This window comes from Tiliqua scincoides, chromosome 1 (assembly GCF_035046505.1).
Source record: "Tiliqua scincoides isolate rTilSci1 chromosome 1, rTilSci1.hap2, whole genome shotgun sequence".
NCBI lineage: Eukaryota > Metazoa > Chordata > Lepidosauria > Squamata > Scincidae > Tiliqua > Tiliqua scincoides.
In genome coordinates this window covers 107,443,668-107,455,936 of record NC_089821.1, presented here as the reverse complement: position 1 = coordinate 107,455,936, position 12,269 = coordinate 107,443,668, and the positions used below count along the sequence as shown (strand labels likewise).

Sequence of the window (12,269 nt, the reverse complement as noted above, 5' to 3'; positions counted from 1 at the left end):
CCATCAGGGCCTGTTTACACTGATGACCGCACCAAGAACTCTTCTCCCCCCACCCACCCCGCTTGGTGGGAATCCCAGGGCCGAGCCGCTTGACTCCCTCTGGAGTGGCCCCTCTGATCTCTCCAAGCCGTGCGCTCCACTTGCCTGCTTGGGGTTTGCAGCTCGGTGGCGGAAAGGGCTGCTCGCGGGTCTTCTTCGCAAGGGGCTGGGCGGGTGGGGAGCGCTTCTCCTCCACTGGGAGCAGGGACAAGCCTGGCTGTGCAATCCACACTTTCCTGGGAGTAAGCCCCATTGAACACAGTGGGACACAGTTCTGAGTAAACATGCAGAGGATTGTGCTCTTAGGCTGCGATCCGATCCATACTTTCCTGGGAGTAAGCCCCACTGAACACAATGGGACTCACTGCTGAGTAAACATGCAAATGATTGTGCTCTTAGGATGAAATGCTATCCACACTTATCTGGGAATAAGGTCCATTGACGATAATGGGACTTGCTTCTGAGGAAACGTGCATGGGAGGCTGGACGAGGAGAGATGAGCCTTGGACCGCGAACCAGCTCTTCGTGTCTGGGATCTCGATCGCAGTTCCCCTCTTGATGCCTGGGGTTTGATCTCAGCCAAGCTCCCGGACAGTTCCCTGCCCACCCCTCTCGCCAATTTTCCCAAAACGCCACATTATAGTCAATGGGGCTTACTTCCCAGAAAAACGTGGATAGGATTGCAGCCTCAGATGTCTTAAGCCCAATCCTAGACACTTCTACTCGGAAGTAAGTCCCATTACGGTCAATGCGGTTTACTCCCAATGTGGGAGTCAAGTGTGGATAGGGTTGCAGCCTTGTTTGGGAGGAAGAAGCACCCCTCCCCCCCATTTCAGGGAACGCGGATTTGGGTGAAACGATCTGGGCGCCTTCGCCAGGCTCCGGGTTGTGACTGAACCCCCGCCGTCGAGGATTGATTCCATGCGTACTGCAAGCCGCTTAGTGTGCCTTTCCTTAGTTGACAAGCGGCTTATAAGTATTCTGAATGACAACGGTTTCTTAGCTGGGGTCCCCGAATTTGTTTGGAAAGAAAGAAAGAAAGAAAGAAAGAAAGAAAGAAAGAAAGAAAGAAAGGCAGGCAGGCAGGCAGGCAGGCAGGCAGGCAGGCAGGCAGGCGGATAAGGTCACTTTTTCTTTTGATTCTTAAGGAGTTTTAACTAGGGCTGCAATCCTAGCCACACTTACCTGGGAGTAAGCCCCACTGTCTGTAATTGGGCTTACTTCTGAGCAGACACGCACTGGATTGGGTTGTGCATCCGCACAAATTTCAGTCTTTTCCCCCGTTTTCGGTCTCTTGCAAGAACAGCCATTGATTCACACGTGGCTCAAATGCTTGCAAGAGGCTGCCAGGCATTTTTTTACCCCGGTCTGGCCTGAAAATTATCTCAGTGACAAAACGCTGCCCTCTAGTCATTTGAAAGAGCTCTTAAGGATGAACGGACATTAACACATAAGGGGGGGGGAGTTAAATGAGCTTAAAACCCAGAGGTTCTCCCTTCTGTGTTAGCCCTTAAAAATGAACTGATTTCCCAATAGATCGTTCGCACCAGCTGAAAATCCGGTACCAGCTTTTGCACAGCAGACTCAGAGTTTTACGGGTCTCAGAAGGGCTATTAGCTTAATTCTTCTGGAGAACAGGCAAGATAGAGAGCGTGGTTTCCGGAAGGAATCCAAAGCGCTTCCCTCCCTACCACCTCTAGATGGCACCAAAGAGTAAGAAATTATACAAGAGTTTCTCCCCCCCCCCCCTTCCTTTTTATTTTCTCTTCTCAAAAGGACTCAAAAGTGACTGTCAAACATAAAGGCAAATCAGAGTTTTCAGGGTGTGTTTTTTTTTTCCCCGTAATATGTTAAGAATGTTATTCCTTAAGAAAATTTGTAGCTAAATTATTCTCACTTAAAATAAACACTTTATTACGCACCAATTACCCAAATAGGCTGGATTTTCTGTGAGCATTTGCTTCCTCGGTGCAGAAAAGAATCCGAAGTGAATACAGCACCGAAAACGGCTGCCCATAAAGGAGAGATTAAATACATTTGCCCGTGTGTGTGTGTGTGGCTTTTAAAAACACGGAAGAATCAAGCAACTGACTCGGATTTTATAAGAATGTTGTGAGCAGGAAAAACTTTTTTTCAGGAGAAAGACACATTTTATATATACCTAGAACAATTTTATGCATATATACTTAGAACAGAAAACTGTAATTGCTGCGGGGGAGGACAGATCTCCTGCTGAATCCGAGACAGGCAGGCATCAGATGCCCCTTGCGCTTCCACAACCCCCTCCCCCAGTCCACCTCTCGAGGCTGTGGTTTCTCCACCCTGGTCTCCTACCTCTGTAAACTCCGCGCTCTGATGGGCACCTACCGGAAGTAACAATTCCTAGGAGAATAAGGCTGCAAGGCTATGCATCTCTACTCAGAAGTAAGTCCCATTATAGTCAACTATAGGCTTACTCCCAGGAAAGTGTGGATAGGATTGCAGCCTCAGATGTCTTTGCAGCCCTGTCCTAGGCTTGTTTACTCAGAAGTAAGTCCCATTAGAGTCAGTGGGGCTTACTCGGAGGAAAGTATGCATAGGATTGTAGCCTAAGACTGAAATCCTACACACACACTTCCCTGGAAGTAAGCCCCATTGAATAGAGTGGGACTGACTTCTGAGTAGACACGCAAAGGACTGTGCGGTAAGAAAGCTAAACGGAGTTACTGAATTTGACTAAGGAGCGCAAGGGAAGGAAGGAATGAAGGAAGAGAAGGAATTCTGCAATGATCCTTTCCTTTTTGAAATCACAGTCAGTGAAGCCAGCTTCCCCTTGCGCCCCCCACGGTGCTTTACGGTCTTGGCTTTCTACCCCCACCCCCCCAAAAGGTGGCGGATCTCAGGTAAGGCAAAAGGAAAATTAAACGGGTTTTCTTTGCTGCTCTGCTTGCTCATCCCACCACTCCAAGGTCTGCGATGCGAAGACGCTACAGTTATCCCCAAAGCCCAATCTTATGCCTGTCAACTCCGAAGTAAGTTCCATTAAAGTCAATGGGGCTTACTCCCAGGAGTGGACAGGACTGGAGCCTGTGTCGCTTTATCAAAGAGCGACACACAAAACACAACACAAAAGTTCGGGTCGCTTCTACACGTCCTCTGCCGTCCCCTCCAAAGTTTGCTCTCTCTCTCTCTCTCTCTCTCTCTCTCTCTCTCTCTCTCTCTCTCTCTCTCGCTATTTCTGGGGAGTCTGCCAGTGATGGACATTTTCTGACCCGCGGGGGCAAAGGCGCCGCGAAGAGGTCCTTGATCACCGAGCTGCGACCTGGCACCCTGGCCTGGCCGAAACTGGACTCGGAGGCGCGCCTTTGATCTGCTTGATTGCGGCCGGCAGACAAAGCGGACTCCTGCCCGGCGCCCCGCGCGCACGCATTCCTCCCAAAGCCCACAACAACCGAGGGAGGGAGGGAGGGAGGGACAGGACAGCGCCCGGGACGTCGCTCTGTTTACTTGGCCCCTGCCCCAGCGTGTCCACCCACCCGCAGTCAACACACTCCTCCCAGAGCCCAGGCCCACCTCGGGGAGGCCAGAAGATGGATGTGCCGCCCCTGCTTAACCAGGGGACTGCCTGCCTGCCTGCCTGCCTTCTCCAAAGTTCAGCTCGCAACGTGAAGACAAGAGGATCAAGGCGCGCCGGGGGAGGAAGAGGAGGGCAGGCGACTGCTCTCGACCCGCGTCCTTAAGAGGTTGAGGCAGAAAAGGTGGCCAAAAGGATCCACCCCTGAAATAAACCCATCCAGACTGCGATCAGTCTTTGCATCAGCCTGACATCGCCCTTCTCCCACAGTCCCCCTGCCTGCCCTTCCCCACCGGCTCCAGCCTGCACACCCCTATTAAGCTGTTTGGGGGAATAATCTCTGCCCAGTTTCTGCGCTGCCTTTGAGCACAATGACCGCACCAGCCCCGCAAGACCCAACAGATGTTTCCATTCAGAGCTTCTTCAGCCTGCTTTGCTAGCAAAATTCCGTTTCCTGCATCATATATATTTGGGGGGGGAGGGGTGGGTGTAAATTTGCGCGTTCGATTTTGTAAAAGGGCTTCAGCTATATTTCAGCCTTTCATAGCGCCATCTAAATTAACTTTTCCCCCTCCCTTACTCTCTTTCCTCCTTAAAGTAGCGCAATTATCTCATTGGAACGATTTTCTCTTTTAAAAAAAATAAAAGATATACTGAGACTGCTAAGTTGCTGGTCAGAAGACAAAGGGAGTGAAAACAATTTTCATTTCAATAATTGCCTTCTGGTCAATTTAACTGGTGCCTTATTTTGAAAGAGCCCATCTCAATGAGATTCCCGTCCCAAATGTGTTTCTCAGGCCTGATCCCAGCCTTTAATTATTCCTGAGGTTGTGTGTGTGTTTTTTTTTTTTTTGGCCCCCCCTTTTTCCTTCAGAATCAGACGCTGCACTGAGTAATCACAAAGAAGTCAGAGAGCATCCTTGAACCTTTTTCAATAGCAGAGCCACTGATATTCAAATAACCTGCGAGGAGCCATTGGAGTGCAGGGGGAGACAGAAGCCTTTCCCACTCGCCATTTGCATAGATCAACCGCCTTTTGAAAAGGCAAGGAGCAGTTGTCTCCTGCAAAAAGCCTCGCGATCGAATCAAGTGCTCCGTTTGGGAGGCTTTTCAAACGTTTACATTTTATCTCAGGTTGCCCTTTAGCGTTTGACATGCAAATGCGGCGCAGTTAATTTAGACAATTAAAAGGATCTTCAAGGGAAGCTTTTGTCACCGGGAATATTCCGAGGGTTCTCCCCCTGGACCAGCTGAGATAAAGTTGGCCAGAACAAATGATGTCTAGGAGATTAATTAGATATTTGATAAGACATGAATCTCTAATAAGGGAATACAAGGCACAGGGGGCCGCGATGTGCTCCAAGTCCAAATTAATAACATTTAACAAGATTTTCATTTAGGCATGAAATGTCTTTTCCGGAGGATTGACTCCAGCGAGGGATTCTCCCGGGACTGCTGCTGCTGCCGCCTTCAACCAGGGCAACCTTGATCGCCACTTCCCAGGCTTCCTTTCAAAAATACTTCCTCAGTCGTCCCTACTTGCCCTCCAAAGGCAAGTCAGGAGAATTCCCTTCTGGAGGGGGAATGGGATTTTAGAGGCTTGTTAGATTCTAAAGGGGCTTCGGGAGAATTTGAGATTCTAGAGAGAGGTTTTTTTTAAGTCTTCCACCAGAGACAAGTAGCTTTGGCAGGCTGAATTTCACATAAGGCATTCTAGGGGAGCGATCCATTACAATCCAATGGGAATTTTGTCCTTGACTTGACTTGAGTCAGGGTAGAAAATTGCAGGCCGAATTCCGAGTTCTTCCAGGGATTTAGATTTTGGAGTACTGATTGAGGGATGATCTATAGGATGCCAAATATTTTAATGCCACCTGAATCTAGTTAGTGTTTGGCAGCCCAATCCTAGCCACACCTTCCTGGGAGTAAGCTCCATTGACTATATTGACTTATTTTGACTACACTGATTTGCTTCTGAATAGACAGGCATAGGATTGGGCTCCAAATCTCATTCAAGGCACGTCAAGGTAAACTAAGTGGAAGGCAGATTGCACCAATAATAATAATAATAATAATAATAATAATAATAATAATAATAGTCCACGCTTGGGACTGATTGGGGAAAAAACGAAATCCCGAAGTGTATTGTTGAGTCCTTTAATAATACCAAAATGAAAATATTATGTCAAGTTTTTTTTTTCTCCAATACAGATAAACGCATTTAATTTCTTTAAACAACGTTAACTTACTGGCGTGAGTGAAATGTTAACTCAACATTTTTTAAATATCTTTTACATATATACTGACCTCCACAAAGTGCATCAGAAATAATAATGATAATAATTTAGGAAAAAAAAGAAGCTCCCCTGAATTTCAGGAATTCACCCCAAAAAAGAAAAACCTATCAGAGTTGACATTTACAAGGGGGGGGGGAAGGGAACGCTATCCTGTGTGTGTGTGTGTGTGTTGGAACCCTATTTATACATACATTTGATGAATTACAGTGAGACTGTCTCTGACGTTTTCCAGTTTAATTTCTCACCTGGAGCCTGTGTGCGTGTGGGGGGCGGGGGCGGAGGGGGCGTGCGCGCGTGCAAAGGGCAACGTCTCCTTTTTTCCTCAATATTCAATAGAAAATCATCGTTGCAGGTTCGTCCAACGCGCCTGGCTGGAGTCCGCAGCGGGTCTTTGCGCGCTCCTCGCTTGTAATAATCCACTCCAAGGGGCTGCGTCGTGGTCCGGTGTGTGCGTGGGGGGGGAGGGTGCTGGCTGAGGTTTTGGACGGGGGGGGGAGTGATCTCCAGCCGCGTCTATTGCTCTTCTCCAGGAAGATACGGTCGTGGCTGACTTGGGGAGGGAAAGAGTTGGTTTTGCCTGCGTCTCTGCCCTCAGCCAGGGCTGGGCTCGGGTCTCTCCAGCAGCCTGGAAGTCTGCCCCGGCTGCTGCGCCCACTCCCCCCCCCGAGATCCTGGGGCAGTGGGGCAGAGAGCGCGGCGGGTGCGCGATCGCCTGCCCGCGTGCGTCAAAGCGCCGCCTGTGCGCCGCGGCCGCCCGGCCCTAGGAGTCGGCGGGGCCCGGCGCGGAGTCCTTGCCCCTGGCCTCGTGCAGGATGAGGTCCGGGGACTCGGAGCGCGGCGTCTCCAGGTTGCTGGCGTCCGTGTCGCTGTCGCTGCCCTTCTTGCCGCCGCCGCCGCCGCCGTTGTGCGTCTTGATGTGCTTGCTGAGGTGGTCGCTGCGCATGAAGCGCTTGTTGCAGACGGGGCAGGCGAAGCGCTTCTCGCCCGTGTGAGTCCGCAGGTGCCGCTGCAGCTCGTCGGAGCGCGTGAAGCGCTTGCCGCAGAAGAGCCAGTTGCAGACGAAGGGCCGCTCGCCCGTGTGCCAGCGCAGGTGCGCCTTCAGGTGCGACGTCTTGCCGTACACCTTGCCGCAGCCGGGGATGTGGCAGCTGTGCAGCCCCTTGCGCCGCAGGCTGGCCCCCGCCGGCCCCAGCCGCTCGGCCTCCTGGCAGTTGGGGCAGTCGCAGGTGGCCCTGCCGGAGTAGCGCCGGGCGGAGCGCGCGGAGCCGCCCCCGGCGGCGGCGGCGGCGGCCGCCCCGGAGATCATGGCGCTGGCGGCGGCCACGGCGGCGCTGGAGTCCGAGTAGGAGGGCAGCACGGGCTTGAAGCCCTCCTGCGCCAGCAGGTGCTGGCTGGTGGAGAGCAGGTGCGAGGCGGCGGCGGCGCTGGAGCCCAGGCCCGTGGAGCTGAAGGCGGAGTGCGTCAGCGAGCCGAAGTCGGCCGGGTTGTAGGTGCCCAGCTGCGAGTGGAGCGAGGCCTGCGGGCCGCCCGAGTGCAGCGAGCCCTGCAGGCCGCCCGCCGGGTTCTGCACCTCCAGCCACGAGCCCGGGTTGGTGTGCACGTCCCACCAGGAGGAGGCCGCCCCGTTGGCCACCTCGCCCGCCGCCAGCGTGGAGTGGAAGCCGGACTTGTACCAGGACTCGTAGGGGTGCGCCATGCCCACGCGCGGGTACAGGCTCTCGGCCGCCGAGCTGTGCACCTTGGAGATGAAGGCCGACTGGCCGCCGGCCTCCTGCGGGGACACCCCGGCCGCCGCCGCCGCCGCGTTGGAGAACAGCCCTCCGTAGTCGCTGCTGAAGGCCGACGACGTGGGCGAGCTGGACGCCAGGCAGAAGGCGCTGTTGGCCGTGCCGCTGCCGCTGGCCAGCGCGCTCGAGCCCCGGCTGGTGGCCACCGTGAAGCCGGACAGGCTGGAGCCCAGGTTGCAGCTGGACGCCGAGCGCTTCCAGGGGTGGAAGCTGCCCTTGGCGAAGGCGCTCGACTCCGGCAGCGTGGTCAGCGGGCTGGTGTTGCCGATCTTGTTGCAGGTGGCCGCCAGCATGGCCAGCGGGGTGGTTCCGAAGCGAGGCTCTTCCTGGGGTGGGGGAGACAAAAGCACCCGTCAGCCCCGAGCGCCCAGCAGACCCAGGAGGCCGGAGCCTCGCCCTAAGTCCAGCCTCGCCCCAGCCCAAGCATCCTTCACGACCACGAGCATCCTTTTGTCTGGAGGACGCTCCCTGAGGCTGCAATCCTATCCACACTTTAGGAGTAAGCTCCAGGGACTCTAATGGGACTTACTTCTGAGTAAACAGGCATAGGATTGGGCTCAGGTGCCTTCCCGCCCCCCCCCCCCGTCCAAATTTGTGACTTCCTCCCTGCCACTTTTCAAGGACTTTCGGGAGGCCCAACTGAAGCGGCGGGAGTCCACCACATCCTACACCGTGGTCGCAACATCAACAAAAACACACGATTTGACAAAAAAGAAAGGAAGGGGGGGGAAGCACACCTGGTTTTTCTTCAAAGACTTTTCCTGGCAGGGCGGAGATTTTTTTCCTTCTCCCCCCCCCTTTTTGTCCTTTTGGTTGAAACACATCAACATCCCCAGGGAAGGAGCGAAAGCAAAACTAGGCTCTCTCCAGCCCGTTGGAGAGTGAGGATCTCCATGATCCTTGCCATCTCCAGATCATGGCAAGACAGGAAACGTCAACAGGGTCACAGAGCTCCTAAGGCTGCGATCCTAAACACACTTTCCTGAGAGTAAGCCCCATTGATTGTAGGGGACTTACTTCTGAGTAGACATGCAGAGGCTTGGGCTCTCTGCGTGAAGCAGCAAAGGGAAGCTGTTGCAACGTAGAAGGGGGCTTTGTGGCAGGAGAAGTCAAAGGGCTTCTCACGCACAGACCCTGGATTGGAAGAGCCTCCCGGAGAAGAGAAGCCTTGGCCGCCCTTCCCTTGGCGTCCCCTCGCCACGTGAACAAGTACTGGCGCTGCGACCTGCCCGCGGCTGCAGCAACAGTTTGGGTGGCGCAGGCGAAAGCCAACACAACCAACAGCACAACGAAAACCGCCTGGGCAGAGAAGCGCCCCCTGACTTACCCCCAGTATAGACGTAGCCATAGCCAGGTGGTCCCTTGGCGGGGCGACGGGTTCGGAAGGGAGGCTGTGCCCTGCGCGCAGAAGGGCAGCTTCGCCCGGGCGTCCTCCCCAGCTCCCCTCCGTACTCCACTCGCACTAAGTACACTCCAGCCTCTGGACGGCTAAACTCAGCCTAAGTGCGGGGAGCGCCTGCTTTGAAGTACCGCTGGCTGGGACTCTCGCCCAATGAGGGCGGAGGAAGAACAAGCAGGAGTCGCCCCGCAGCCAATCAGAAACTTGGAGGTGCCAGAACCAGGGCTCTGGGCGCGTGCCAGTCAAAGGCATGGAGGGGGGGGGGAATCTCACCAGTGTGCTTTGGTCTTTTCAAGGCATTATAGTGCAATTAACTTTTTTTGAAAAAATAAATTAAAGCCTAGGTTTAAATATCGTTAAGGTTGTGACAAGGGAAATACAAGGATGACACTTCCTCTTTCACCACCCATTGGGGAAGAAGGGGTTACAAAGGGCAGGGGGAGTACAACTGGAATTTTTTTTAAAATTCAGATCCCCCCCCCCAATTGATTCGAGTTTCGCCTTTATTCCTCGAACATCACACAGCTCATTAATCCCTCCACTCATTCGCCTGAATCGAAGGTATCATTCAAGATGCAGTGTCACAGAAAGGGGCATTCTGGTACCCCCAGAGGCCTTCCTCACTAGCACACTGTGGGGCACACTGGGGTATAGCATCGCATTCTGAGAAAAAGTGTTTGCAAGGTGGCGCCCTGATATTATGCTCGTTCAAATTCTTCTTCCGTGGTGGACAGTGCCTTGGGGGTCTTCGATGCACGCTGTACATTTGCTTGTTTCATGTGGAAAAGGAAGAGGATCTGAAGGATCTCAAGGAGAGACGAATTGCACCTTAAAGAAAGAAAGAAAGAAAGAAAGAAAGAAAGAAAGAAAGAAAGAAAGAAAGAAAGAAAGAAAGAAAGAAAGAAAGAAAGAAAGAAAGAAAGAAAGAAAGAAAGAAAAATCCCTAATGTTGTGAAAATAGGGGTGGTGATCTCGGTCAATAATAGGAGAGAGCCCAAGCCTAGGCATGTCTACTTAGAAGTAAGTCCCATTAGAGTCAGTGAGGCTTACGCCCAGGTAAGTGTGGAGAGCATGGCAGCCTGAGTCGTTTTGTGAGCGTCCTCCGCCTGCAAAGAGCAGATTATCCTCAAGATGTCGGAGAGACTTAAAGCACCGCCAAGTTTGCAACCTGCACTGAATGTTTTTTAGACCCCACGCATCTCATGGTGGTGGTGGGGATGATGGAGAAATCAACCTGGACTTATCTACACGCGCACACACTCCCAAGCACACGCGGACCCGCACCGTATGCAGGCGTTGCAGAGACTTGATCTGCCCCCTGCCTCTGTGACATTCCCCCACCGCGCTCCAACTTGTCCTTAAGGGCGAGTGGCAAGTTCCTTGTAGAAATTGCGTCCAACTCACCCGTTCCTGCGGCCGGGCGGAAGATCAGCTCTAAAAAAAGCCACCCGGAGTCGTGAGCTGCAGTGCCGAGGTCATTCCCTCGCGTTTGTCTAAGATGCCTCCTCCCCGCGGTTAGAAGGGATGGAGCTGGGAACGCGGAGAGGTGAACTTAACTCCTGCTCAATCTTCCCACATCTGCTCCATCCGAACCTCCCCGGTTCGCAGATGCAAAATACACGTGGTTCAAAGGCAAGGAGGAGGAATCACGATTTCTCTCTCCCCCCCCCCGTCCAAGCCCGCACGCTTTCCTTATGTCATCATTCACACACACACACACACACACACACACACACACAGAGAGAGAGAGAGAGAGAGAGAGAGAGCAGCCTTTGGTGGCTCGTCCTAAACGCCAGATCCCTCTCCCCAAGTCATTCCCACCAAGGGAACCCAAGAACCCCCTGGTTCTTTCTCTGAATGCTTCAGCCCGTAGCCCGTTTGGTTTGGGGTGGGTGCGGGGTAGCAGCCAGGCAGGCACCCGCCACAGTGCTGGAGGTCGGAGAAAATCCGTGTCCCTCCTCCTCCTCCATCCAGCGGCCCCCAGCCCTTTGCAGGATCGCTTGCACCGTGCAGCGCGTCTGGGTGGCGGACCTGGAGAGCCCAGAGGCTCACCCAATGCTGCAGCTCTGCCCGGGCGTGTGCAGCGAACGCGACGGGACGAGCGATCGTGGGTGGGAATCGAGCAGCCCGGTGGAGGAGGGGAGTCCCGGGGGGACGATGACATCGGGCCAGCAGCCTTCCCTCTACAACAGGTGACAGCCTCCCCCACCCCTCTTGGCAGGGAGGGGAGGAGAGGAGCGCCCTTGTTTATTTATAGAAAAGCCCGCGGTTGCATTTACTAATAGAGGTGATTGCTAAGTGGTACCGAGGCGTTGCTGGCCAACCAGGGGGCAGCTCGGGGAGGAGGACCGCGGAGCCTTCTCCCACCCTCTCTTTAAGGCAGGCGGACAAAGTGATCCATAAAATCATCCCCCCAGTGCCAATTGGCCCGGCTGCTTGGCTCTGTCTTAATCACCCACCTGAAATCGACCTCCCGGGGCGCCCACCGCAGTTCTGTCCACCCACATTTCTCCAGTCGCACCCAAACACAAGCACACATCGTCCCCCCCCAACCCAACCACCTCTTTCTTTGGGGGGGGGGGTTGCCTTGTTTCTAAACAGACAGGGCTCCCTGGATCGTGCCTATCCATCCAGCCACTCTTTTGGGTCAATAACAGTAACGTGAAATGGGCCAGAGCGGCGCGTCACGTCTGAAAGGCAGGCGAGGAGGCTGGAGGGAGCCATCTCGGCTCCCGGATCCTTGGTAGCGGTGCCGGAGGGGGGGTCAAGAGCCTTCTGTCAGATTTCTTCATACTCCCCAAACGGAGTTTTTAAACAAAGATCGGCGTGTTATGCCGGAGTGTGGAGCCGCCTGTTAAAACATTTGGGGGGGCTAATGAGCGTGTAACAAAGGGCCCGCTTCGGAGTGAATCATCCCCCTTTGAAAAGTTAAAGCCATTTGCAGGAGAATGGCTTTCAGCGACCGCTTTACATTATTCAAAGCGGCCCAAATAATGCTCCATTATAGCGCCTGAATGCTGCCAGTCAGCCCCCGAGTGCAATTTGCGCGCGGGGCTCCGCGCCTTATCTCTCCTCCTTTCTAAAGAGGTGAATATAAAACAATTTCTTCCCAGCCCAGACAGAGAGCACGAAAATTGCTTCCCTCGCCGCAATCAGGGCAATTTAACTGGAGTGCAATTAGCACTATTAAATGT

At 53.7% G+C, this 12,269-nt stretch overlaps 1 protein-coding gene across 1 annotated transcript; it reads right to left on the bottom strand.

Moving 5' to 3' along the window:
* Positions 1 to 6,649: 6,649 nt before the first annotated feature.
* Positions 6,650 to 9,024, bottom strand: SP9 (Sp9 transcription factor). Its single transcript, XM_066621654.1, has 2 exons — positions 9,004 to 9,024; positions 6,650 to 8,002 (listed from the first exon to the last, which is right to left on the bottom strand). Exons 1-2 carry the CDS (start codon positions 9,022 to 9,024, stop codon positions 6,650 to 6,652), a joined length of 1,374 nt encoding a protein of 457 aa, XP_066477751.1.
* Positions 9,025 to 12,269: the final 3,245 nt, after the last annotated feature.

Bases quoted from the DNA above. Each gene is read 5' to 3' on its own strand.
- SP9 (XM_066621654.1), bottom strand. From the start codon at position 9,024: ATGGCTACGTCTATACTGGGG. The intron at 8,003-9,003 runs GTAAGTCAGGGG...CCCCCACCCCAG, and splicing joins TGGCTACGTCTATACTGGGG to GAAGAGCCTCGCTTCGGAAC.